Below are 24,155 nucleotides of genomic sequence, written 5' to 3' on the forward strand. Positions count from 1 at the left end.
AATATGAGATAGATAATAAAAGTCAAAATATATTTATATTATTTATAAATATTTTACAATGCTTTAGGATTTCGCTTTCTTTTGCTCCTTCTATGTTTTTCTGCTTCTTCTTTATCACTGAAATACTCAAAAGACTCATCTGACTCATCATCATTAAGAAGATCTTTATTTTCTTTTATATCAGGACTATCTAATGTAGGTTGAGACATAACTTGTTTGTAAATTGTCATTGCCTAAAAATGTAAAATAATTGCGTTTAATTAAATAATCTATAAAATAATATAATTAATATAAGTAATATAATTAAATCTTTTAACATACTTGTGTTACCAAGGCAGATACATCGGAGACATTACTGGGCAAAATTAAAGTATTATTAACTTTTGCTAATTTATTAAATGCTTTAACATATTGTTCTGCTATACTATATGCTGCTGCATTTTTTGCATCGGTTAAATTGAGAGCACCTGCAACAAGTTTTAAACTCTTTGCACGTGCTTCAGCAATAGCTACTAAAGCAGTTGCAGTACCAGTTGCCTTATTTATTTCTTCTTGTTTTGCAGCCTCTATATATAATAAAATCATATAAATCATTTAACAATTTAAAACAGATTAAAAAATATAATTACCTGATGCCAAAATTTGTGCTAAACGTTTTCCTTCAGCGATATTTATCTCTGCTTCTCTAGCTCCTTCCGATTCTAAAACTGCAGCTCTCTTTTTACGTTCCGCTTCTACCTGCATTTGCATAGCTTCTTGCACTCTTTGTGGCAACCTTATGTCTCCTATTACAAAAAATTGGGATCATTAGAATTTTTTGAATAGTAGGTTTTTTTAATTTTAATTTTAATTTTACTCTTAATTTTTTTAATCTTACGTATTTCATATCGAAGACATGTTATACCCCAAGCTTCACTTGCTTTATTTATACTATCAACAATACAAACATTAAGTCCCTCTCTTTCTCTGAAAACTTTATCTAAAGATATTTTTCCTAATTCAGATCTCATTGTGGTTTGAGCTAACTGAACTACAGCAAATTCAGGATCATCAACACCATACGAAGCCAAAAATGGATTAACTACTCTTAAGTATAATATACCATCAATATTTAATGTTACGTTATCTGTTTGAAAATATATGATCAATATTATACTTTAATTTGTATTTATATTTATTATTTATACTACTATTTATATTAAATTTGTATTTATACTTTTTAAATATAATTGATATGTTAATAAAATATAAAAATATATACCTGATGTAACAGCACTTTGTTGAGGTATTTCTATAGCTATTTCTTTGAGACACTGAACATATTTAATTTTATCAATTATTGGTGTAAGAATATTTAATCCTGGATTTAAAATTCTATGAAACTTTCCCATTCTTTCAACAATCCATGCCTAAAAATAAATTTTATTATTATTGAAATAGATTAGATTTTAATCTATTTTACAAACCTCTTGCTGTGGAACAAATAATATGATGGTATTCATAGGAGTGCCAGATTTGCATCTAACAAACTGTGTTACTGGCAATTTACGAACAGTATGTTCAAATTCAAAAAGTGGCTGGAACTTTAAACAAAAATTTTGGTTAGATTATTCGATTAAAATGAAATAATATGGTTAAAAAATTGTGATCATAAAATTTTTAAAATTAATTTCAAAATACTGAATTTACCTTTATAATGCCAAAATTGCGAGCAAATTGTTTAAACCGACAGTTCATTTCCCATTTATATGTTCGCAACAACATTATATTGACAAGCATGCAAGATAATTTTAAATACTATAATAGGTTAGATTCATACACGTTTCAATAAGTTAGGTTCAAATTTTAATGAAAAAAAACATTAAGCAAATAATCCATTAAATATTTTTATATAATATTCGAATAATTGAAGAACAAATATTTTCATTCGTAAAACATGATATTTTGTTCTTTAGATGTCCAAATATACTATTCCATTTGATAAAATACATTTATACAGGGTACTTCATGCAACTTGGCACAGCAACTTCTTAGATAATTAATATATGGAAAATGATAAAAGACATAAAATAAAGCTATGTATATATATATATATATATATATATATATATATTTTATATTATTATTATTTATTATTATATATATAATTTTTTAATATATATTTAATATATTATTATTAATTATTATTATTAATATATATTATTATTTTATGTTTCAATTATTTGATCTAAATATATTATTAAAAATCATTAAACGGAATTGATTTGTAATGCAAAAAAGTTTACATAATCTTAAAAAAAAACAGTGCAATTTTTATATCTTTGTAAACATATAACAAAATGGACAAAAAAATATAGAATGTATTATTTAATTTTATTTTCTGAAATCTTTTTTTATTTCTACTTCATTTTCATAGTTTGATTTATTTATATGAAATAGAAAGTATAAAAAGTATAAAAATCAAAATTTTTTTTATCGCATATTTAATGATTATTTAAATGATATATTTTATTACTATAATTTCAAAAAAGGTATAAATAAAGATTCAAAAATCCTTTATTAAAAAATAATAATAAATATAATATGAAATTACAATTGATTATTTCTGTTCAATAAAATATAAAAATAGATTCATGATATTTATTATATTAATATTAGTATTTATGTTAGTTTTATTTTAAAGTGCCATTCATAAATTTTTATTACATATTAATAAATCACTTACAATAAATAAATTAGTAAAAAAAAAATATTTATTGAAATTTAAAATTTTTTTTTTTATATATTGTAAATTTAAATTTGTAAACTTTTTTTTTCTCTGAGAAGAAATTAAATTGTAAATTTACAATAATACAATATGCAATTTAAATATTATTAATTATAATATTCTTGAAATATAATATTCATTATGAATATTGAAATATTGTAATATAATTAAATAAATTATGTATTAAAAAATGTATTAAATTAATTATGTATTAAAAAAAATATATCAATAAAATAATACAATTATTTGGATTATTCCACTGATAAATTATTATAAATATATTATATATTCAATTGAAAATTAAAAAAAATTAAAAAATACTATAGTACTTGAAGTATTAAAACTATATTAATGATAATTTATATATTATATATATATATATACTATTAAAAATATAGTACTATTAGAAGTATATTATTAGAAGTATAGTATGGATCATAATATAGCAAGGTCATAAATTAAAAACTTAGAAAGTGGTCGAGTAGTGTCGAATGTGACATGCATTTAATTATTATATTCTTTTTTAAGTTTCCAAAATTTATCAAAACACTTCTGACATCTAACATTTTATTTGATTGATTTTTGTCTTGTTATATAGTCTATACTATAGTATATTATAGTATATATAGTACTATAGTATACTATACTATAGTATATTTAATAAAGCTTCATATAAGAAAATTAATTTTTTATAAAATATAGCAATAAATTTCTTCGATATTATTGTTTAATAAATATTTGAATTTTTTTTAATATCATTAAAAATACTTTTATAAAAATTTCAATATCATTATATTATTTTTAATATTATATATTCTTACTGTCATTAAATTATTATGCATGTCAATGCATAATACAAATTTTTATGTATGTTAAATATTCAATGGTATACTTAAATAAATGTAGATATGTTTGAATAATAATTTAATGATTTTTTTATAAATATATATCATAAATGTCAAGATCAAATATAAAAAATATATATGTATGAATAATAAAATGACATATTAACAAAGAATTATCCAAATATTTATTTTATCGTTAAATATGTTTTAAAATAATAAATTAATAATAATAAAAATTAAAAATAATTCCATATAAAAAATCATGTTAAAATTTCTATAAATATAAAATAAATAAAAAATTTAATATTACATATATTTTATGTGTATAATATTTATAAATCAAAATATTTTTTCAACTTTTTTTACCAAAAAAAATTTTAAATGTCACTTAAGTAATAACAAATTATATAAAACAGAATAATTTATTACCATCAGTATACCTAATTACTATTTCTTTTAACTATGAATATTTTTTTTATTTCTCGAATGATTATGAATTTGCTTATATAAGTTTGTTTGTGCAAATATATAAATAGATGGAATAATTTAGTTCGTATTCAGTTTTCTAAAAGAAGTTCTATAAGAAAGAAATTTAATTATTTTGATTACAAAGAGTGATAAAATTTTACATTATGCGCTATAATTATATTGTATTTTTAATATTATCTTTATTAATGTGGACATTTGCTGAGGAACTTTATTCTGATAAATATGATTATGTGAATATTGACGAAATTTTGACAAATGATCGTCTACGAAATGAATATTATGATTGTTTCATCGATGCAGGCTCATGTATAACTCCGGATTCGGTGTTCTTTAAAAGTAAATATAAATTCTTATTAAAATGTGATAATATAAAAAAAAATCAAAATAAAATTTATACACATTTAATTAAAAAATAATTAATTATTAAAGAAATTATTTAAATGAAATTATATTTAATTTTTAGATCACATAACAGAAGCGTTTCAAACACAATGTAAAAAATGTACCGAAATTCAAAAACAAAATATGGATAAATTAGCAGAATGGTTTACTGCAAATGAACCAGAAAAATGGAATCATTTCGTGGAAACAATGATAAAGAAAAAGAATGAAGGCGCATAAAGTTCACGTTAAATAATTATTAATATAATTAATTTTTTATATAAAATATAGAATAGTAGCAATTATTAGTAATTGAAATATATCTATTATATTCTAATTATATAATGTAATGACAAATATAATAACATTATCATAAAATATATTTTAAATTTATAATCTATAATACCTTTGTATTTTTTAGCAATATAAATCACGATATTTTATGTCTAATTACTTATAAATTAAAAAAATAAGTCATGTTTAGTAAAAATTATTTTTTTTTTAAAATATTATATAAGATTGAAAATTTCAAACAATTTTTTTAAATGGTATAACCAAATTTTCAAAAATCTATAGTTAAGTATATATTATTTTAGATTAATCGATATTTTAATTTTACAACGTGAATTTGGTTTCATGTTTAACAATATCGATAGATGAATTAAGCGCGAAATTTTAAATCACATGTAAAAAATAAAATAACTAATATATACACAATATATATATATTGTCCAAATATTTTACATAAGTAATATAATAAGAAGAAAATCAAGATTTAAAAGACAGAAAATATTTTGATTTTGAAAATTCATAATTTAATTATTATAAATTGCATTAAATTAGCAATAAAGATATATTTATTAATTAGAAAATGTTCCATTTATTGAAGATATTTTTTTTCTTTGATATTTCTATTTAATAATAAAAAAATTAAAAGTTAAAATTTGTATTCTTTTCTATCATTTTTGAATGTTATATTGTTTCTTTTTATATTTATATATAATCTTTATCGTGTATAACTCAAATGAAAATAAATCTAGGGAGAAACTCTTTATTAAAAGCAAAATAATGCTAATATATTTATTCTTAATCCTAGAATTTATATTTTTTAGTAAAATATATAATAATAAATATTAAATATGTAACAATATTCTTCTTTGTACTGTTAATTTCTAATATTTTATTTAATTTATTAACAATTATTTTAATAAAATATTTCAATAAAATATTTCAATAAAATATTTATATTTAATATTTAATTAAAAGCAAAATTAAGATTATAAAAAATTATTATTTCGATTTTTCAATATTTGAAAAATTTAATGAAATAATGAATCTAGATGACAAATTATATATCGTAATATGAATATGTTTAACAATATACAAAATATAAACTAAATTTCATCAATATGAAATGATATTAATGATTGTTGTTATTATAATGAAAATTTTAAGTAAAATTACAAAAAAAATCTTAAGAAAATTGAAAATTGTTTTACATTAAAAAAAAAGAATTTAATATTCATTGGTTATTATAAACCGATTGTTGGAGGATTAACCAATAGGAAGCAATGTTGTTCACGCGGGGAGAAATAATGCAGTGGTTAAGGGAGCAGTCTACTGTGATAATTGTGTGGTAACTGTCAGTGCAGTGGAAAATATCGTATATGTAGGTTTGCATCATAATTCATATCAAAAAATTACACTTTAATCTAAAATGTCATCTCCTGCACAGGTGGTGAGTAATATTTTTTCTTATCGACTTTTCAATTCTCATAAATTTTTCTATTGTTCTTCGTTAAATTTTCTTTATTATCCTTATTTTGACAATTCGTTATAGATTTATTATTTTTTCATTTATAGAACAAAGATATTATCTATTTTTTGTTATTATTTTATTATATTAAAATAAAAATTATAAATGATCTAAAAAAATATTCCATCAAATTGTTGTTTTCTTTGTTTTGAACAAGTACTATCTTATGTAGCGCATTCGTTGATTTTCGTTTCCGTTTACGGGTTATTAATAACTAATGTTGGTAGTATTGCGAATATGTTTTTAAGAGTTTATTTACGCTGAAAATTATTTTAATTGAAAATATAAACAGAAAAAATTTATTCATTTTATAGATATGAAATTTATATTATTTTACTATCATTTTTTTTATTACAAGACATTTTAAAGTTATGTATACTGTATAGTGTAATTAATGTGTTAATTTTGCAACAGTAGATTAATTTCCCTTTCTTCGATAGAAAAATTAAATACCAATATTCTTAATGCCATAGTCGTTTAACTATCCTAACCAAATTATTCTTATGTTTTTATAATGCTTTAATTGATTGTTTAATATTATTTATAAAAATAGAAATAAAAATATTACATAAAATATATTTATATTTTATGAAAATAATAAAATCAATATTTGAAATTTATTATTTTAAACATTTTTCGATATTGTTTTCTCGTTATTTTCTTGAAATCATAGTTTTTATTAATGTAATTATGCTTATGTTTTTTTTATATTTTAAGCTTATATTTAAAATAAATATTATGATATATAATAATTATAGAATGATTGTTTCTATATTATAATAATATATTTTTCTATTATCTTATTTTTTATGCTATATATTTATTTATTTTTCCTTTAATTTTATGTCCTATTGCAAATATAAATTTTAAATGTTTGTTAATATGTTTGTTTAAATATTTAATATACTTTATTATACTAAATATCCATTAAATATATATAAATAACATTTCTTAATACTTTGTTGTTTATTCAATGATAAAAATAAAAAAAATATTTTGATAAATAAAAATTAATTTATTCAAAATTGATGATACTATATGCATCCAATATTATTTGTTAAATATAATCAATAATTTTATTATATATTATATTATTTTGAAAATAAATTTATATTTTTATTATTTAAAAAGTTATGTCTAAGAAATAGTTAATATTAGCAAAAATGAGAAGAAAAGATATATACAGATTAATTTCTAATTTTAAATTCTAAGTAAAGAAAAATAATTTATAATTATAATATTTATAACTAAAGTTTTTGAATGAGTTGAATAAACTATTATTAATATCTGAGTTCAGCGAGCTACGCACGCTGAAATATATTGCGATATACGTATCAACTGTTATTTTATAAAACTGCGCATCAGTTTCAAGCAATTTACATTAACTACATTAACTACAAAAATCTTTATCAGATCTTATTGGAAAACGGTATACTGAATTCTTATGCAAGTTATACATTTGAAATTGATATCTTGATTTTGATATTAATTTACATGTATTGCAACTTGCATCATGAAGTCAAGCATTTAATACATATAATTGCAACATATTTCAGCATATATAGACTGCTTTAATCATTTAATATTTAATTACAACCAACGAATTCGATCTGAATTTCATATTTTATCTGTTTCAGTTAAAAAGTATTGGTCCAAAGTTAGTCCCGTTCTTTAAAAGCGTGTCTGTATATTTTATATTATTGGCTGAGCAGCCGTCCCTACTGACGGCATGTTTCAAGTGTTTACCAATTATAAGTCTTATCGTTTTTGTTCTGCTACATGGAATTAGTTTATCGCAGGAGTAAGTGCGAAAATATTTTGCATGTATCAATCCTTTTACGTCACACTTTTACTTTATAATTGACAACATTAATTATTTCTATTATTCTTCAAGAATTATATTTAAATCTGAAAAAAGTTGCATTAATAACATGCCATCAATTTTAGCGATAAAATTGAGATTAATTAACTAAAGATAGTTTATTGACTTCCATATATCTTTATTTTCAACATTAATAATATAGTGATATATTCACAAAACATTTATATCTATAAAATGATAGTGCTAATATTTAGCAAAACGGAAAAAACAAGTTAATCAAGCCTATATAACATTTCTATGACTACTTAGGTACTAGCCAAGTATTTATTATGACCTTGCTTACGCTTATTTTCAGGTCGCTTTTTTTTCTAATTGGTAATGCACATTTTAAATATTCCGCCAAAATATTCTTAACAATTTCCGCATTTCACAGATCGCATGAAATTCGATCTTATAAGAGCGATTTTTGTTGGAACAAAGAAGAGGATTAATTTATTAGGAAGCAGAGCAATATTGTTTCCGTTGGTTTTATAAATATATCAATGACTACTTTTTATTCTACATAAAATATGAAACATCGTTATTGCGTTTTGATAATCAATAAAATATTAAACATTCCTGTTCAATGATGTCTATAATATTTAAAAAAAATTTATTTTAAAAAAATGAAAAAAATATTACAACTGAAAAAGTCACCTGAAAATGTAAGTGTAAGCTAGAATATTTTTTCATTGCTTTTCTGCTTCTTTTGCTTAAAATCTTAAACCATAAAAGCTGGGCACCTGAAAATTTAAATTAAATAAATTATTAAAATTATTATTAATAAAATTTTTATTACTTATTATTTTAAAAATGTGTTACTTACTATATAATACCACTATATTATATGAAATTTATTTCAAATAAAATATATCTATTCCTATTATGATAGAAATGTTATTTACAATAGTATTAATATTTATCCACTAATATGGAATTATTTCATTTAATTTATTCATACATAAAGTGAGAATAAAGAATTTAAATATATATTTCTGTTTTTCAAAAAATTTTTCAGAATTATTTAAAATATTATAATAAAAAATTATAATAGCAAAAACTTTTCAAAATTATTTTTTTTGATAGATTTCAAAATTAATAATTTTATTTTAAATAATATTAAGAGAAAGTTATTTCTAAAATAATAAATATAATTATTTTATAATCATATATATACATATAAGTCATTCTTGTTATTGTCTTGTTATTTTTTTATAATATATAATATATAATAAAAATATATCGATATTAATAATGTTTAGAGCGGTAAATGTATATTATTAAATATATTTTTTTAATACAAAATCACTTCATAAAATTTATTGCATATTATCATTATTTTTAACCTAATATTAGAAATTGCTATTTATCTTATAGAATTTAATATTTAAAAATAAAATAAAAATAAAATCAAATAAATCGTGTTATTTTCAGATATACCTTTTCGAGACGAATATTGACAGGGTTAATATTCAGTTGTATAGGAGATGCATTATTGGTTTGGCCCAGTTGTTTCACACCTGGAATGTGCATGTTTGCTTTAGCTCAGATTATGTACATCAGTGCATTCGGTTTTATACCGCTTAATATAATGCTAGGTACAATTTTATATGCGATGTGTTCGCTAGGTAAGATATGTATGTTACTATAAAAATTAATAAACATTCCCATTATAAAAATATATGATAGTAAATAATGAAAATATTATTAATAATAGATTTTTGATAATATCAATGAAGAATTTGAATAAACTTTGACAAAATAAAAAAATCATATTTTTCAGTCATATATACTTTAATGCCTGGTTTAAATGGAATTCTAGTCATTGGAGTTCCAGTTTACACGGTATTATTAACTACTATGGCGTGGAGAGCAATTTCTAGAGTACAATTTTATAAAGTATGGAAAAATTTAAAAAAATCATTTTGTTTACACGATGTTTTCCAATATCTAAATTTTATGCAGCTTCTATCTCTTTATTTAGTACAAAGTTAATAGATTAATTAAGTTATATGTTGTGTTGAATATAATACGATTCACCGATTTGATTAGACAAATCATATAGAATAAATAAAATAATCTATGTCTTGACCAAATACTTGCATTACATACTAAGTTTTTCTTTTTCATCGTTTCGAAAGCAATGAAAAAGAAAGGAAATTGTATTATAAATAAATAATAATTTTAAGAAATTATTAGATTATTCAGTTTAAATATATTATTAATTATCATATTACGTTCATAAAAGAATTATATATAAATAGAATTGGAAAACATGTTAAAAAGTAATAAAATTTCCTTTTTTTGTGCACGATTTATTGAATAACTCATATTCCTTCGTCAGGAATTATGGACGTGGACTAAATTATGTAGCTGCATCGGCAGTATATGTTTCCTTATATCTGATACTTTGCTTGGATTTCACTATTTTCATACACCACTACCTTATTCTCAGGTATATTGTATAATATTTTTATAAAAAAATTTTTCAATATGATTTTTTTTATTAATTATTTAAAGTATTTTTCAGGTTTCTATAATGTTAACATACTATGCAGCTCAGTTAGGAATAGCCTTGAGTGCAGTTGGTTCTAAAAATAATAACAATAATAATATCAACAACGATAAAAAAAATGAAGTAGTCTTAATGAAAGACTAAGAGAAGATTTTGTCTTTATAGACTATAAATATTAGGAATTTATATTATAATAACTTAACTGCTCAATATAGTTAAAACGAAACACAAAATACGATGAAAATACGATAGGGGTTATTATTAAAAGATAATTTGTACAGCATATGTTTATATGTTTTAGTAAAGATAATAATTTATATAATTTAATATATCGTGCTATAAATTATATGTTTTAGTTTAACGTAATTATTGTTTTAAAATAGATATAATGCACCTCATTGAAAAATTTATAATAATCGTAAAACTAAAAGACCTAAACACTGCCACTTTCTTAAGGCAAAAATTTTTATCTTATTCTTTATAATTTATTATAGTCGATACTTATTGCATTTATAATTTTTTAATGAATATTATCCATCTTATAATCATGTCAAATAAAAAAAAAAAACTTCAAATGCATACTGTGAATTAGTAAGAATAATTGCATAATATTTAGTAATGATTAAAATGTTTTTCTTATATTCGCAAAAATTTTTTCTTAATTATTATTATATATTCATATCTATTATTATCATATTAATATACTCTTTAATTATATTGATATAAATGTTGAATAGAGATAAGATATAAATATTTCCACTTATCGTTTCAAATATGAAACAAATTCTGTGTGTATAGTATTTATAGAAATATTGATCACACACATAGTTTGCGTATTTTATTTTACGATAAACTTTGTGAACCAAAACGTATTTTTTGTATAATAGTGAACAAACATGTTAAGCATTTCATGTTATGATAAAAATTTTAAAAAATGAAATTCTATTATATTATTTTTACGTTGATGATATATAAAAAAAAAAAGAAAAAAAGACAGAAAAAATTATTTAAAAATTTAAACAATTTTTCATAAATATTCTTGTAGTTCATTTTCTAATAGTAAAAAAAACTTTATGCAAAAAATAGATCATATATATATATATATATATATATATATATATATATATATATAAATATAATAATAAAATAATATATATATATATATATTAATATATTTATATATTATTAATATATTAATATATTTTAATATATATATTATTTTATTATTGCATTTATTGATATTAGATAATAGTATTATATTTATTCTATTTACCATATTCTATTCTATTTTCACGAAATGAAATATTGATTCAAATAATTAAGATATAATTTTACTAAGATCTATTTTTGAATCTATTTAAAGAAAAAATATAATTTTCTTTTCGACTATAGAAATTATAATAATTAACTTTATGTGTAGATTTTGATAACATATCATTTAATATTGATAATCAATCTGAAAATGTTTGAATTCTAAAAAAAATCTTTAGTTTTTAATATACATAATCAAAGCTAAATAAAAATTGTTATGAAAAAAAAAATATGGAAACCTAAGTCAAAAGTAACAATTTCATTTTGAATTTATACAAAATCAATATAGAAATAGATATAAATAATACAAAAATACACATTTAGAAAAAAAATTTTTATATGATAATCTTATGAAAATTTTTTTTTATCACAACTAATATTCAAATTATCGAAAAAAATATTACGACTATTCTATGCTATTAAAACACATTGTTAAAACAGTATATTTAATCGATAGTAATCATAATAATAATTTTCTTTGTGAAATTCTAAAATCAAAATATTAATTAAACTAAATTGTAATAATAAATGAAATTCTTTGAAAAATTATTTTTTATCGATTATTCTATTTTTTATTATTAATTATGTCTAACAAATTATTATTTAATACATTCTTAATACAATTTCATGCATTATATTCATTTTTCATTTGTAAAAGCAAACATAGTAATAATGTTTTATTGAACATATATTATGTTTATATTTTATGTTTTTATACATACATAAATTACAAATTTGTTTTACGAGATTTTTAAAACTATTGAATAATAATTAGTATTATATTAAAAAAAATTAAAAATAAAAAAAAAACATTTATTTGTAATATTTATATCATAATTTTAACCAAGAAAATTTTATTCATTATTTATATTTATAATATATCTATATTATTATGACATATATGTATTTTAATTATAATTTTGTATCATAAATTCAAAATTTGCGATAATAAATTTTCAATTATTTATACAATATTATTTTCGCCTAATGTTACTTTTGATTTTTGGTTCTTTCTAATTCAAAATTAAATATAAATATAAACAAATTTTTACTCAAATTAAAAAAAAAATTTAAATTTAAATTATTATTTTAAAACTATGAATATTTCATTTAATTGAATTTTTTGATATTTATTATAAATAATATATTTAATTGTGTAAAATGATATATTTAACACAAGAATATATACAAACATAGTTTAATAAATTTTAACGAAATACATTTAAAATGCATGTATTTCAGAAATAAAATATTTGTAGAAATGTGATATTAAATATATGTGACATTTTAGCATATTCTACTTTCTTCAAATTAATAAATAATTAAACTTTATAAAAATATATTATAAAAATTATAATTTTTGTAAAAAATATTTCGATTCATTTACTTTAAATGAAAATTTCAATTTAATTTTTAAATTTTAAAATCGATTTATAAATCGATTAATTAATAATTATATAAATTTAATAAGCAGATAATTTATTTTTTTGTGATTAATATTTTGTTAATTGTAATGCCAATATATATATTATATACCTTTGTTATGTATATACAATAAATATTATTGTAAAATTAAAGTTTCTGCTCCTCCTCGTCGTACGACGATTCCATTTGATACTTTACTTTCCTCAGTGTACTTAATTTTATATCTAAATACTCTAAAAAGATATATTTTTATATATATATCTTATAGAATATCAAAATTTATATCAATTTTCTAATTTAAAATATTTTTACTTACGATAATATATTATTCCACATCTGTGTTTGTTTTTCATTTATTGAGTTAATTTCTTTTATATGTTCTTTTTCCATTATTAAACTTTTTATTTTTGCTTCTTCTGCTTGGATAATGAAATTTAATTCTTCTCTTATCTTTTTACCAGGATTAGAAATTGTAGCATCCTATATAATAATACTTATAATTACACATATGAAAAATTACTTAACAAAATAGTTTATAAAATTTAACTAACTTTTATGTCCTGTTTTATTTTTTCTTCTATAATCTTCATTTTAGCTACGAGTTTTAGTAATTCTTCTTTCTCTTCAATATCCTTTTGATAGAATAATTAAGGGAATAAAATAAAAATATCTAATACAATAGACATTATATTGATTACCTTCATTAGTTTTGCTTTTCTATTTTCCAACTCGGACTGTAAATTATTTATTAAGATATTCATATTCGATTTTACTTCGTCTTGTGCTTTTTTCGTTTTCTCTTGTTGTTGTTCAAATTCATAATATTTTTCTTTCAATGTCTGCACTTCTATAATATTAAAAATATTTGAATTTTTTTATCATATTTTAATATATATTTTATCATATTTTAGTATGCATTCATACCATTTATCAATGGGATTAATTTTGCTTTAAAGGCGGATATATCTCGACATAATTGAAGATTCGTCGAAAATGCATTTTCTTCTGTGAAATTATTTGGACTATTTTTCTTAACCGTTTCCAATCTTTCTTTCGCCTGGTTACATTGATTATACTAACAGAAATAATAATTATTATTATTTAAACATATAACAATATTATAAAAAGTACCTGATTTTCTAAGATGGCGGCAGTTCGATATAATATACTGTTCTCCGCATTAAACCATGTCAGTTCAGATTTACAATGTTTATAAAGTGTTCCCCTAGTTCTTAAACGATTTATGTATTTTTTTAAATCTTCTCCTTTAGGAATGATGTCTTCTACTATCAATTTTGATAATTCACGTTTTTCTTCTAATTTTACCTGCAATTCTTGTAAAGAATTCGCTGTCTTCTCCAATTTTTCAAGAACATTTCTTTTTATATTTGCAACTGCAGCTGCTTGTTGTCGAAATGGTTCTATTTTATCAATGTTATTTTTTGTAATCTAAATAAATTTATTTAAATTTATCAATTCAAATTTATTATCTAAATATATAAATTCTAAATATATTCATAGATAAAAGATATATTATGATATATTATAAAATTGATGTTTACCTTTAATTCTATTAAATTTTGAATCTCTTTGGCTATACTATCCAAATTATTTCGTAGATCCGTTATTTGATCTGGATTCAAATACGAATACTGTTTTACTATGTTCAAGGCTTTTATACGATTTGTCTTTGCATATATTTCTGTCGGTAATTTTTCATTCGTAACTACAGTTTGAACAGTAATTACTTCAGATAAATGTTGCAATAATGTTTGAACTGTAATTTCATCTTCATCTTTTTTTAAGGTTTGTAATTCTCTCTCCAATCTTTGTAAATTAGACTAAAATTTGTATATATAATTTTTATTAAAGTTAAAATAAATCTTAAATTTTTCAATTATTAAATATATTTTGTACTTGTAATCTAGATATTATTTCTTTTTCTTGTTCCTCTTGCAATATTAAATCGCGTTCTTTATCTTTTTCTATTCGCAAAGCTCGGGCAACATCCAATAAATGCATTCCAATTTCAGCTTTCATTCTCATCTTTTCGATACGTATAATTACTGCCTACATAATTAAATTATTTCGAATAAAAGGAAAGATTAAAATCTACAAATAAATATACTCACTTCTTTTTCTTTTTCCATTGTTTTTAAATCAGCAGTAAGCTCACTAGCATTTTCATAATTCTATGTTTATGAAAACAAAATTAAAAAAACAATTTTAATAAATAAAAAATAAAATAAAATAATATCAATGTGATCTATTACCTTCTTTCCTATTTCTCTTTCCTTATGCACTGTTTTAAATCTATCAATCAAAGTCATGTATTGTTCATAAAAAGCGACAACTTCTGGATCGCTTAAATATTCGCTAGGAACCTCTATCTAATTAATTATAATAAAATTATTTTCCAGAAATAATTTTATGAAAATAAGTAAGTATTGATACATATGCATACATATATAAATATATATGTATACCTTTACTAAAAAGCGTGATAAATAAGCTCTTTTTTGAACCACATCTATATGAGATAAAAGCCAGGTAAAAATAGGATGAATAATATCAGAATCTCCACGAACCAGACCTTGTCTACCCATATACAAAAATAAATACAATCAATTCGTAACGATTGAATTAAAATGAAATAAAAAACTTGCCTAAAATTCATAGGATCTATTTGTGGCTGATAATGAAATATACGCAGAATGGATAAAATATAAATGGAAATTTCTTCAGAAGTCTCATTCCTTATATTAACATTACCATCAATATTTTGATTTTGTATTTTAATCAACAACTCCTTCAATACCTACAATGCAACTTCATAAACAAAACAATGCATAAACAGAACAATTTTAAATGACATAATTTTTTAACTTATTCAAGAATTAAATTTGTCAATGAAAAGAAAATATTATAATATCAATTCTTACTTGAAGCAATTCTTCTGGGCTTAGAGAATTGAAATAAATCACATTATAATTACGTCCCAACAATTTGTTCACCTCTGTCACAATGAATTTAATGTTCTCTTTCATTATGATGTAGTTTTTTCTCTTTTTCAAAGATTCTAAACTATTTAACTTAGAAATAAAACTAATTAAATTAGAGAAATGTTTTGTTGTTATAAACCGTCGTCCTGGCAACTGATCATGTTGCATCTCTCTCTCTTTCTAAAAGTATGCTACATATATATCGTGTGTATAGAAATTTTCTTTATATATTTAAATTATTAGAAATTTCGTTTAAAACTAGTTGTTAATTGAATGTGATACATGATCCTATCGAATCATTTTTAAATTATATCAATTGTATAGCTTATATGCATACATATCGATTTTATGGCAATTTGTACTCTAATTATGTTAATTATATTAATAGACATTATACAAAATTGTATATCCTATATATAATTTATATAATTATAGTGTTAAAATTAATTTAGTGTTAAAATTTTAATGACTAGATTTATGTATAAAAAACTAATTATAATTAAAATTATACAATTAAGTTAGAAATTAAGATTTTAATTATTTCAAGTTTCTATTAATATAGTAATTTTTTACATTTCATGGTAAATAAAGCATTAGATAAAATGCCAAATATAGTTTAAGAATCATAATCAGTTTTATTAAAAGGAAATTTATCCAGCACAAGATTATAATTAGCAGATAACGACAGAGATCATATTGCCTTGTTTTCTCTTCTTCTTTTTCTTCTTTAAATATATTTTTAAATATAACATATGATCTTTTTTTTTGTCATATAAAATTGCAGTGCTTTCATTTCCTTTATTTTTCAACAATTACACAATTTTGATATGAAAAAATTTGGGAATTAGTTTATGAATTTACTTCACCTTTGATAATACAGCAAATATATATATATAATATATATTTGATTTTATGACAATTCATAATTTATGTAATGCATAAATTGATTTGAGCATAATTTCTCAATTATTAATATTAACTGTACTTCAATTTTTGTTATTTAATAAACTTCATCACTAAATAGTGTGTCAGTTTTTTGTATATATAGATGTTATCAGAACAATTTTCATTCGTTTATATAAGTTAAGATACGAAAGGGAATGTATATCAAAGATATCAAAGAAAAATATTTACTGACATTTGACTATTTGCTATGATTAAAAATGTGATTAATTCTGTTTCATTTCTGCTTTTTGATATTAATATAACATTTTTTAAATTCTTATAATAATGTTGCATATGCGTATTATAAAAATGACTTGTGAAGTTTTATAAAAAGAACCATGCAAGTCATATATTTATGACAATGTTTAATAATCAGTCTAAAACTTGAACAATGTAGCAACGTTGTGATAATCAAATACTGAAAATGAAGATTGCACTATATATAAATAGTTTAATATATATGTATAATCTATATTTTAATATATATATATATATAAGTACCATAATATTGGATATTAGATGTTACATAAAGGATAGAATTTAATGAGTTGAATATCTATTTTTTTCAAAACAAAAAACAAAATAAGAGGGGAAAAGAAAATTCCTTAAATGTATCTTGATTTATGAACAATACATTTGCAAAATTCAGTGTGCACAATATAAAAAATTAAAATTATGATAATGACTCGCTTTCAATATTATGCAACATCTTACTTAGTGCTGTGTAAATTTAAATAATTTTATTTAATTCGGTGCGTGTCGATAATTAAGCTTTCTCTTAACCTCCAATTCTCGAATTTTTATAGATGTAAAAAATTGTCATGTCAGGATTCAAACGAATCAAAGTTGATTTTGTAACCGTTTTTGTTTATATAGCATCACAGAATAAAGGGATAATTTACAACATTACGTAAAATAATAATGATCGCAGCAATCAATCAAGGTTTGGCTTACATTCATTATTGATGACTACTGGATACAGTTTCCTCAAGCATAGTAAGATAATAAAAATCATACATGAATTTGTATGAACATTACATTATACTTAGATGCACTTAGTGTATTAAACACTAAAAATTTATTAATTTAAAATCGCCAGTATTGAACTCAACTTCGCATTATATATACCTAATATAAAACAAGAACACAACAAATTTTCTGGCATACATGATACATTTTAACATGTAAGATTGTATGTCAATTGATTTTTTTCAGTTTTGAGTTTTTTCATTTTCTTCTCATTCAGTTAATCATCTCCCTACCCTTTTTCCCCATAGCTTCTATAGAATTTTTCATCATTGTCTTATCTCCTGAGATAAGTAAAACAGCAAAGTCAATAGTATTGATAGTTGTTATATACTTATACTTTTTTGTTTAACTGGGAGTGCATATCTTGTTTGCAAAACAAATTTTCATTATACACGATATTGTAATTTCTCTTACAGACAGTGATGTGACTTAAGATATTTCCATGTAGCATGTGTGAAGGGAGGAAGAAAGGATGGTGATTACAGAATAGATTCCAATTTATCCACTCTTGAAAAGAAGAATCGCTACTTGACCCAGATAAAAATAGATAAAATGTCTTGTTTCATGTGTCACATAGCTTCCAAAATTACGACCTACGATGCAATGCCACGTTGGATTATATTTTTTATCGAACTCTTTTTTAATAAAGGCTGCAATATCCTGAAACAAAAAATTAAATCAATTTATTAACAATTTTCTTTTATCTTTGAAACTGTTATTTCTTTCATTTTGCTCATTATTATATTTAAACAAGCTTTTTATATCTCACTTCAAATATGTATATAATTTTTCATCACATATACAATATCTAGAACAAAATTTTAATTTAACTTTCAAACATACCTTTTCTATGTTATATTTTTCAAGGGCTTGAGTTGCACAGTCAACAGCATCCTGCTGCATCTCCTCAGACATATCAGCATTCTTAATCACAGCCTTTCTGTCTGACATTTTCGTAGCTCTGAAATTACCAAGAAAAAAGGAATTTTTCGTATGTCTTACTATACTTCATTCAAAAAAAATGTAAAAAGCTAATATTGCGAAAAGACAACTATGTATTTTTTTTTTTATATCGAAGAATGAAATAAGCTATCGCGTATTGAAAAACTACAGATTAAACCTGGAAAAATGAATGCGCGCAATTTTGACAGTAGCATATATATCATTTGCTAGCATGACAAATCATAGAATTGATGCTATAAAATCAAGAAAAGAATCAGATATGTTTAATAAGCGTAATACAATTGTGGAAAACAGAGCTATAAAGACGAAACGCGGGAGGATAATGTTTTATCAATATATGATGATGAGAATAATAATTCGTACACACGCAAACACCGCAATCAGGGCATTAAGTTAAAGATATTCATTTGAGAATTATCAACATGCCAAAGAGAATAGGATTATCAGAAATCCAAAACTGATTTTGACATAAGAGTTGGTTACGCGGTCAAAAATGAAAAAATACATTTTTATTTATATAACACGCGATATACCTTTATAAAATAACACTTTCACCAACTAATACACAAGGAAAAAGATCGTTATATCCTGGCCCGGAAGTTATGTATACTTATTTTTTTCTATGTGAATTGATTTACACAAAAATTTTGCTCGCTCAAGCCGACAGCGACTATTCCTTGATTGAGTTCAAGACTGAAGTGTCCGTACTGTGATCCTGTCCACTGATTGGCCCACGATTAGGGTCTTCTATCACGGTCTTCTATCAACCCAGAATGCTTTGCTGGTAGCAACCCGCGTAAACATAAATTCGAGTAATCGATACGGAATTTTTCCTTGAAATTCAAGTCACAACGATGTTTTTTTATTTTTCATATTTTTCATTCATGCTTAAACTTTCATTTATATAATATTTCTTTTATATAAAATCTCAAAAAATTAATGATATACATTAAAATATGCTTTAAGAGAAGTTTAGATTGATTATATACATTGAGGTATTTTAAGCTTTCAAAATTTATTTTGAAATATTGACAGAAACATATATAGTTTGCAAAAATCTATGTTTTCCTAAAACTAAATTATAAATTGTAAATTCATATCAATAATGTATTTGTAAATCAAAAATACATATATATTTGATATATTCTATTGATTATATGTAAATTGAAAATGTGAGGAATTTTTATAAATTTTAAATAATATTCTAATAATTTAATTTAATAAAATAGAATAAAATATTTTAATTTCAAATTATTTCTTCAAAATTGAACAATTAATTGTATTACAAGATGGCGCTATAACAAAATAAATTGAATCATTATTTTACAAGATGGCGCTATCAAAGTCTTAGACTATGAATATAAGTAAAACTAAAATATATATGATCTAAGCATAAAATTGATGCATTCGTTGCTATATCACTTTGCATGTATATAAATATTTTTATTTCTTCGTAATTAGTATAACATATATATTGTATATGTATATGTTCAATCAGCTGATTGTGACAACAGTAGCGTAGCTATATTGTAAGAATTTTTTTTAAATTTCAAATTTTTTCCATTACTATATTCGAAGAAATATTTATAAACATTATTAAACAATATTTAGTGTAAATATATATTAATTTTTCAATGATATATATATATTTCTTTTTTAATATATTTAAAATGACTTTAAATATCACTTAATATCACTTAAATATCATTTGTATATAAAGTATAGATATGTTGACCCAAGTTACACATGCGCAATAAATTCCAATAATCTCGGAGAATTCTTTATTAGAGAGGTTTTCATTCTAAATGTATCAGTGTTATATTCGACAGAGTTGCGCAGAATATTTCTGAAAGAAAGAAATTTTTTTTCTAGTACTATATTCAATACATAACTTAATCTTTTAATTTTAAAGGCACTGGAAATTTATTTAAAAATGTTTCGTGCCATTCTATGTCTTTGCGCTTTTATAGCGATAGCCAATGCTGATATTACGAGGTAAATATAATGAAAAAAATATTATTATTCGCTTTTCTACAATTATTGTTTTAAAAAAAAAATTATTAATTATATAAATAATTAGTTCGATAAGATTTGCAAAGTATACTTTAAAATAGACTTTATAATTTTTTTTTAAGAATTCCCTTGCACAAAATCGATAGCATTAGGAAACAATTCAAAGAATACAACACAGAAATATATCAAACACATATATTGCAAGGAGATTTTCCTCAACCAGAACCTCTTTCAAACTATTTAGATGCTCAATACTATGGTGTTATTAGCATTGGAACTCCTCCACAAGATTTTAGAGTAATCTTTGATACTGGTTCCTCAAATCTCTGGGTTCCTTCTAAAAAATGTCATCTTACCAATATTGCTTGCAGTAAGTATATTTTTAAAAGCTATTAACTTTATCATTTTTTCTATTTTATATTTTACTTTGTTCATAATTTTATTTATTTTTTATAATTCATATAATATGATAAGTTTTAATTTAAAGCTACAATATAAGTATATTAAATATATAAAATATAAAATATAATCTATAAAAACCAAACTTTTGATTTAAAATCTCATAGAAAAATAAAAGAATAAAAAATAGAATCTTTTTGATAATTATATTAATTTATAATATTAATAAGATAAATATAATGATTTACATTATATAACATTATGATTTAATCTATTAATTTATATTTAAATAAATTTATCTTCTAAATAATGATAATATTACATGTTATCAAGTGTTTATAAATTAATAACAAAAAAGTTCTTTATTTAATTAAAATTTCATAATTTTTTTTTTGTATATGCATTATTTTCAGAATTACATCGTAAATATGATAATACCAAATCATCCACATACAAGAAGAATGGCACTGACTTTGCAATCCGTTATGGCTCTGGAAGTCTTTCTGGCTATCTCTCCACTGATACTGTAGATGTAAATACATGCATATTTTTTCTTTTTATAACTATTGATATTATTTTTATTTTTTATTAATATTATATAATTATATTATTATTTATAATTTTTATTTCTATAATTTATAATCTTTTTGTTTCTGTATCTTTAAATAATAATAGTATTTTTTAAAAATTATTTTTAAAAAATTTTTAAGGAATAATTCACTTATATGTAATAACATATAATAACATTATAATATATTATGAAATTATATTCTAAGAAATTTTAAAAAATTATATTCTATTTCTATATTTCTATTTTTTAATTGAATATGATTTAATAATTTAATAAAAAAAGAAAATTAATTAAAGAATAATAAATTTTACAGATTGCAGGAATGAAAATTTCTGATCAGACTTTTGCTGAAGCTTTGAGTGAACCTGGATTAGCTTTTGTTGCTGCTAAATTTGATGGTATCTTGGGAATGGCTTATTCTAAAATTGCTGTTGATGATGTAACACCTGTCTTTTACAACATGGTTAAACAAGGATTAGTACCTCAACCTGTTTTCAGTTTTTATTTAAATAGGTATTTTAAAAGTTATTTAAAATTTTTATGAAACAAAATAAGTTAATAATTTATAAATTCTATTAATTTATCAATTGAAGAAATCCTGATGATAAATATGGTGGAGAATTAATATTGGGTGGTTCAGATCCAAACCACTATGAAGGTTCTTTCACTTATGTTCCTGTGGATAAAAAGGGATATTGGCAATTTAAAATGGATAGGTATTTATTAAATGAAAATTTATTATAAAAAAATTTATATTATGAAAAATAATTTTTTCATAAATTAAAAAAAAATTAATATTTTTGAATTTTAGTATTCAAATTGGGTCAGATTTAAAAGTTTGTCAACAAGGATGTGAAGCTATTGCAGATACAGGTACTTCTCTTATTGCTGGACCAGTTAAAGAAGTTGGTGCCATCAACAAAGCAATTGGAGCTACTCCCATTGCAGCAGGAGAAGCAATGATAGACTGTAACTCCATTCCTAATTTGCCTACAATTAACTTTGTACTTGGTGGTAAATCTTTCTCTTTGAAAGGCGAGGACTATGTGTTGAAGGCAAGATAAATATATTTTGATTTTATTTCTACAGTTCATTAAGATTGTGATAAATTTTAATTTTAATATAATAAAATAATATTGTTCTTTTTTTTCTATTAAAGGTTACACAATTTAGAAAGACCGTTTGTCTTAGTGGATTTATGGGAATGGACATTCCTCCACCAAATGGTCCACTATGGATTTTGGGAGATGTTTTCATTGGTCGTTATTATACTGAATTTGATATGGGAAATAATCGTGTTGGTTTTGCTAAGGCAAAATAGATATTTAAAAATATGCTAATTGAAACCTTAAATTTTAAATTATATAATTTTTGTTAATATATCTATTTTTGCATTTTTATGCTTGCAATTTTATGTTTTTACATTTAATTGTTTTTTCATTAATATTTTTTCTGTTTTTTGTATATATAATACATTTATATATATATATATATATATATATATATATATATATATATAATATGTATAATAGCTTTATTAATGAAAATAAATGTAATAGATACTATAAGCAATATATAAATATAAAATATATAAATTAGTCATCTATAACAAAATATATATTATATTACAAAAATAAAAGTAATAAATTTTTTTCATGTCATATCCTGTGTTATTATTTCATAAATAATTGATCAATAATTCACTTTTTAATGATATGAAACATCATGATTAAAATTTAAATACGAAACTACAAGTCATCATAAATTATAATAATTTACATAGAATATCACATAATATTATAAAATAAAATAATTTCTCAAAT

The 24,155-nt window shown here is 21.2% G+C and overlaps 6 protein-coding genes across 14 annotated transcripts; 3 read left to right on the forward strand and 3 right to left on the reverse strand.

Moving 5' to 3' along the window:
* Nucleotides 1–16: 16 nt before the first annotated feature.
* Nucleotides 17–2,093, reverse strand: Stoml2 (stomatin like 2). Its single transcript, XM_003693244.4, has 7 exons — nucleotides 1,690–2,093; nucleotides 1,467–1,583; nucleotides 1,262–1,409; nucleotides 878–1,126; nucleotides 630–785; nucleotides 322–566; nucleotides 17–233 (listed from the first exon to the last, which is right to left on the reverse strand). Exons 1-7 carry the CDS (start codon nucleotides 1,777–1,779, stop codon nucleotides 54–56), a joined length of 1,185 nt encoding a protein of 394 aa, XP_003693292.1. The 5' UTR covers nucleotides 1,780–2,093; the 3' UTR covers nucleotides 17–53.
* A 1,933-nt stretch (nucleotides 2,094–4,026) lies between these two features.
* CSP1 (chemosensory protein 1) lies at nucleotides 4,027–4,885 on the forward strand. The gene is made up of 2 exons (XM_012485964.3): nucleotides 4,027–4,437; nucleotides 4,565–4,885. The coding sequence occupies exons 1-2, from the start codon at nucleotides 4,245–4,247 to the stop codon at nucleotides 4,720–4,722; spliced, it is 351 nt and encodes a 116-aa protein (XP_012341418.1). The 5' UTR covers nucleotides 4,027–4,244; the 3' UTR covers nucleotides 4,723–4,885.
* Nucleotides 4,886–6,052: 1,167 nt separating this feature from the next.
* LOC100867130 (lysoplasmalogenase TMEM86A) lies at nucleotides 6,053–11,614 on the forward strand. 4 transcript variants are annotated; one of them, XM_086905843.1, is made up of 6 exons: nucleotides 6,053–6,220; nucleotides 7,936–8,099; nucleotides 9,594–9,787; nucleotides 9,943–10,058; nucleotides 10,504–10,614; nucleotides 10,680–11,614. In XM_086905843.1, exons 1-6 carry the CDS (start codon nucleotides 6,200–6,202, stop codon nucleotides 10,752–10,754), a joined length of 681 nt encoding a protein of 226 aa, XP_086761969.1. In that variant the 5' UTR covers nucleotides 6,053–6,199; the 3' UTR covers nucleotides 10,755–11,614. The 4 variants fall into 4 exon arrangements, with proteins under 4 accessions (XP_086761969.1, XP_003693311.1, XP_086761970.1 ...); XM_003693263.3 differs by having other exon boundaries at nucleotides 10,690–11,614; XM_086905844.1 differs by having other exon boundaries at nucleotides 9,982–10,058.
* On the reverse strand, nucleotides 8,278–16,724 carry LOC100867246 (intraflagellar transport protein 81 homolog). 6 transcript variants are annotated; one of them, XR_004224776.2, is made up of 15 exons: nucleotides 16,353–16,724; nucleotides 16,077–16,228; nucleotides 15,897–16,008; nucleotides 15,684–15,800; nucleotides 15,543–15,602; nucleotides 15,328–15,480; nucleotides 14,973–15,251; nucleotides 14,542–14,859; nucleotides 14,335–14,485; nucleotides 14,109–14,257; nucleotides 13,962–14,042; nucleotides 13,727–13,890; nucleotides 13,522–13,643; nucleotides 9,600–9,679; nucleotides 8,278–8,902 (listed from the first exon to the last, which is right to left on the reverse strand). XR_004224776.2 is itself a non-coding variant. In XM_086905840.1 (14 exons), exons 1-13 carry the CDS (start codon nucleotides 16,578–16,580, stop codon nucleotides 13,547–13,549), a joined length of 2,061 nt encoding a protein of 686 aa, XP_086761966.1. In that variant the 5' UTR covers nucleotides 16,581–16,724; the 3' UTR covers nucleotides 9,431–9,679; nucleotides 13,522–13,546. The 6 variants fall into 6 exon arrangements, 2 of the variants coding, with proteins under 2 accessions (XP_086761966.1, XP_086761967.1); XR_015291462.1 differs by having other exon boundaries at nucleotides 16,077–16,239; nucleotides 16,353–16,517; XR_015291461.1 differs by lacking the exon at nucleotides 13,522–13,643.
* Nucleotides 16,725–18,203: 1,479 nt separating this feature from the next.
* LOC100864990 (dynein light chain 2, cytoplasmic) lies at nucleotides 18,204–20,045 on the reverse strand. Its single transcript, XM_003693249.4, has 3 exons — nucleotides 19,883–20,045; nucleotides 19,230–19,347; nucleotides 18,204–19,046 (listed from the first exon to the last, which is right to left on the reverse strand). The coding sequence occupies exons 2-3, from the start codon at nucleotides 19,335–19,337 to the stop codon at nucleotides 18,885–18,887; spliced, it is 270 nt and encodes an 89-aa protein (XP_003693297.1). The 5' UTR covers nucleotides 19,338–19,347; nucleotides 19,883–20,045; the 3' UTR covers nucleotides 18,204–18,884.
* A 707-nt stretch (nucleotides 20,046–20,752) lies between these two features.
* cathD (cathepsin D) lies at nucleotides 20,753–23,741 on the forward strand. Its single transcript, XM_003693245.3, has 7 exons — nucleotides 20,753–21,344; nucleotides 21,485–21,732; nucleotides 22,175–22,293; nucleotides 22,646–22,845; nucleotides 22,926–23,048; nucleotides 23,144–23,387; nucleotides 23,492–23,741. Exons 1-7 carry the CDS (start codon nucleotides 21,283–21,285, stop codon nucleotides 23,651–23,653), a joined length of 1,158 nt encoding a protein of 385 aa, XP_003693293.1. The 5' UTR covers nucleotides 20,753–21,282; the 3' UTR covers nucleotides 23,654–23,741.
* Nucleotides 23,742–24,155: the final 414 nt, after the last annotated feature.

This window comes from Apis florea, unplaced genomic scaffold (assembly GCF_048593485.1).
Source record: "Apis florea isolate Af1SG1 unplaced genomic scaffold, ASM4859348v1 contig_2492_pilon, whole genome shotgun sequence".
NCBI lineage: Eukaryota > Metazoa > Arthropoda > Insecta > Hymenoptera > Apidae > Apis > Apis florea.

Excerpts from the sequence above, each read along its gene's own strand:
- LOC100867246 (XM_086905840.1), bottom strand. The coding sequence starts at position 16,580 with ATGCAACATGATCAGTTGCCAGGACGACGGTTTATAACAACAAAACAT. Across the intron at positions 15,481-15,542 it reads CAATGGAAAAAGAAAAAGAA|GCAGTAATTATACGTATCGA; the intron begins GTGAGTATATTT and ends TTAATTATGTAG. Across the intron at positions 13,644-13,726 it reads ATGTGGAATAATATATTATC|AGTATTTAGATATAAAATTA; the intron begins GTAAGTAAAAAT and ends ATATCTTTTTAG.
- LOC100867130 (XM_003693263.3), top strand. The coding sequence starts at position 6,200 with ATGTCATCTCCTGCACAGGTG. Across the intron at positions 9,788-9,942 it reads ATATGCGATGTGTTCGCTAG|TCATATATACTTTAATGCCT; the intron begins GTAAGATATGTA and ends CATATTTTTCAG. Across the intron at positions 10,615-10,689 it reads CACCACTACCTTATTCTCAG|GTTTCTATAATGTTAACATA; the intron begins GTATATTGTATA and ends AGTATTTTTCAG.
- CSP1 (XM_012485964.3), top strand. The coding sequence starts at position 4,245 with ATGCGCTATAATTATATTGTATTTTTAATATTATCTTTATTAATGTGG. Across the intron at positions 4,438-4,564 it reads GGATTCGGTGTTCTTTAAAA|ATCACATAACAGAAGCGTTT; the intron begins GTAAATATAAAT and ends TTTAATTTTTAG.
- LOC100864990 (XM_003693249.4), bottom strand. The coding sequence starts at position 19,337 with ATGTCAGACAGAAAGGCTGTGATTAAGAATGCTGATATGTCTGAGGAG. Across the intron at positions 19,047-19,229 it reads AAAAATATAACATAGAAAAG|GATATTGCAGCCTTTATTAA; the intron begins GTATGTTTGAAA and ends TTTTTGTTTCAG.
- Stoml2 (XM_003693244.4), bottom strand. The coding sequence starts at position 1,779 with ATGCTTGTCAATATAATGTTGTTGCGAACATATAAATGGGAAATGAAC. Across the intron at positions 567-629 it reads AGCACAAATTTTGGCATCAG|AGGCTGCAAAACAAGAAGAA; the intron begins GTAATTATATTT and ends TATTATATATAG. Across the intron at positions 234-321 it reads TATCTGCCTTGGTAACACAA|GCAATGACAATTTACAAACA; the intron begins GTATGTTAAAAG and ends TTACATTTTTAG.
- cathD (XM_003693245.3), top strand. The coding sequence starts at position 21,283 with ATGTTTCGTGCCATTCTATGTCTTTGCGCTTTTATAGCGATAGCCAAT. Across the intron at positions 21,733-22,174 it reads TCTTACCAATATTGCTTGCA|AATTACATCGTAAATATGAT; the intron begins GTAAGTATATTT and ends CATTATTTTCAG. Across the intron at positions 23,049-23,143 it reads TGGCAATTTAAAATGGATAG|TATTCAAATTGGGTCAGATT; the intron begins GTATTTATTAAA and ends TTTGAATTTTAG.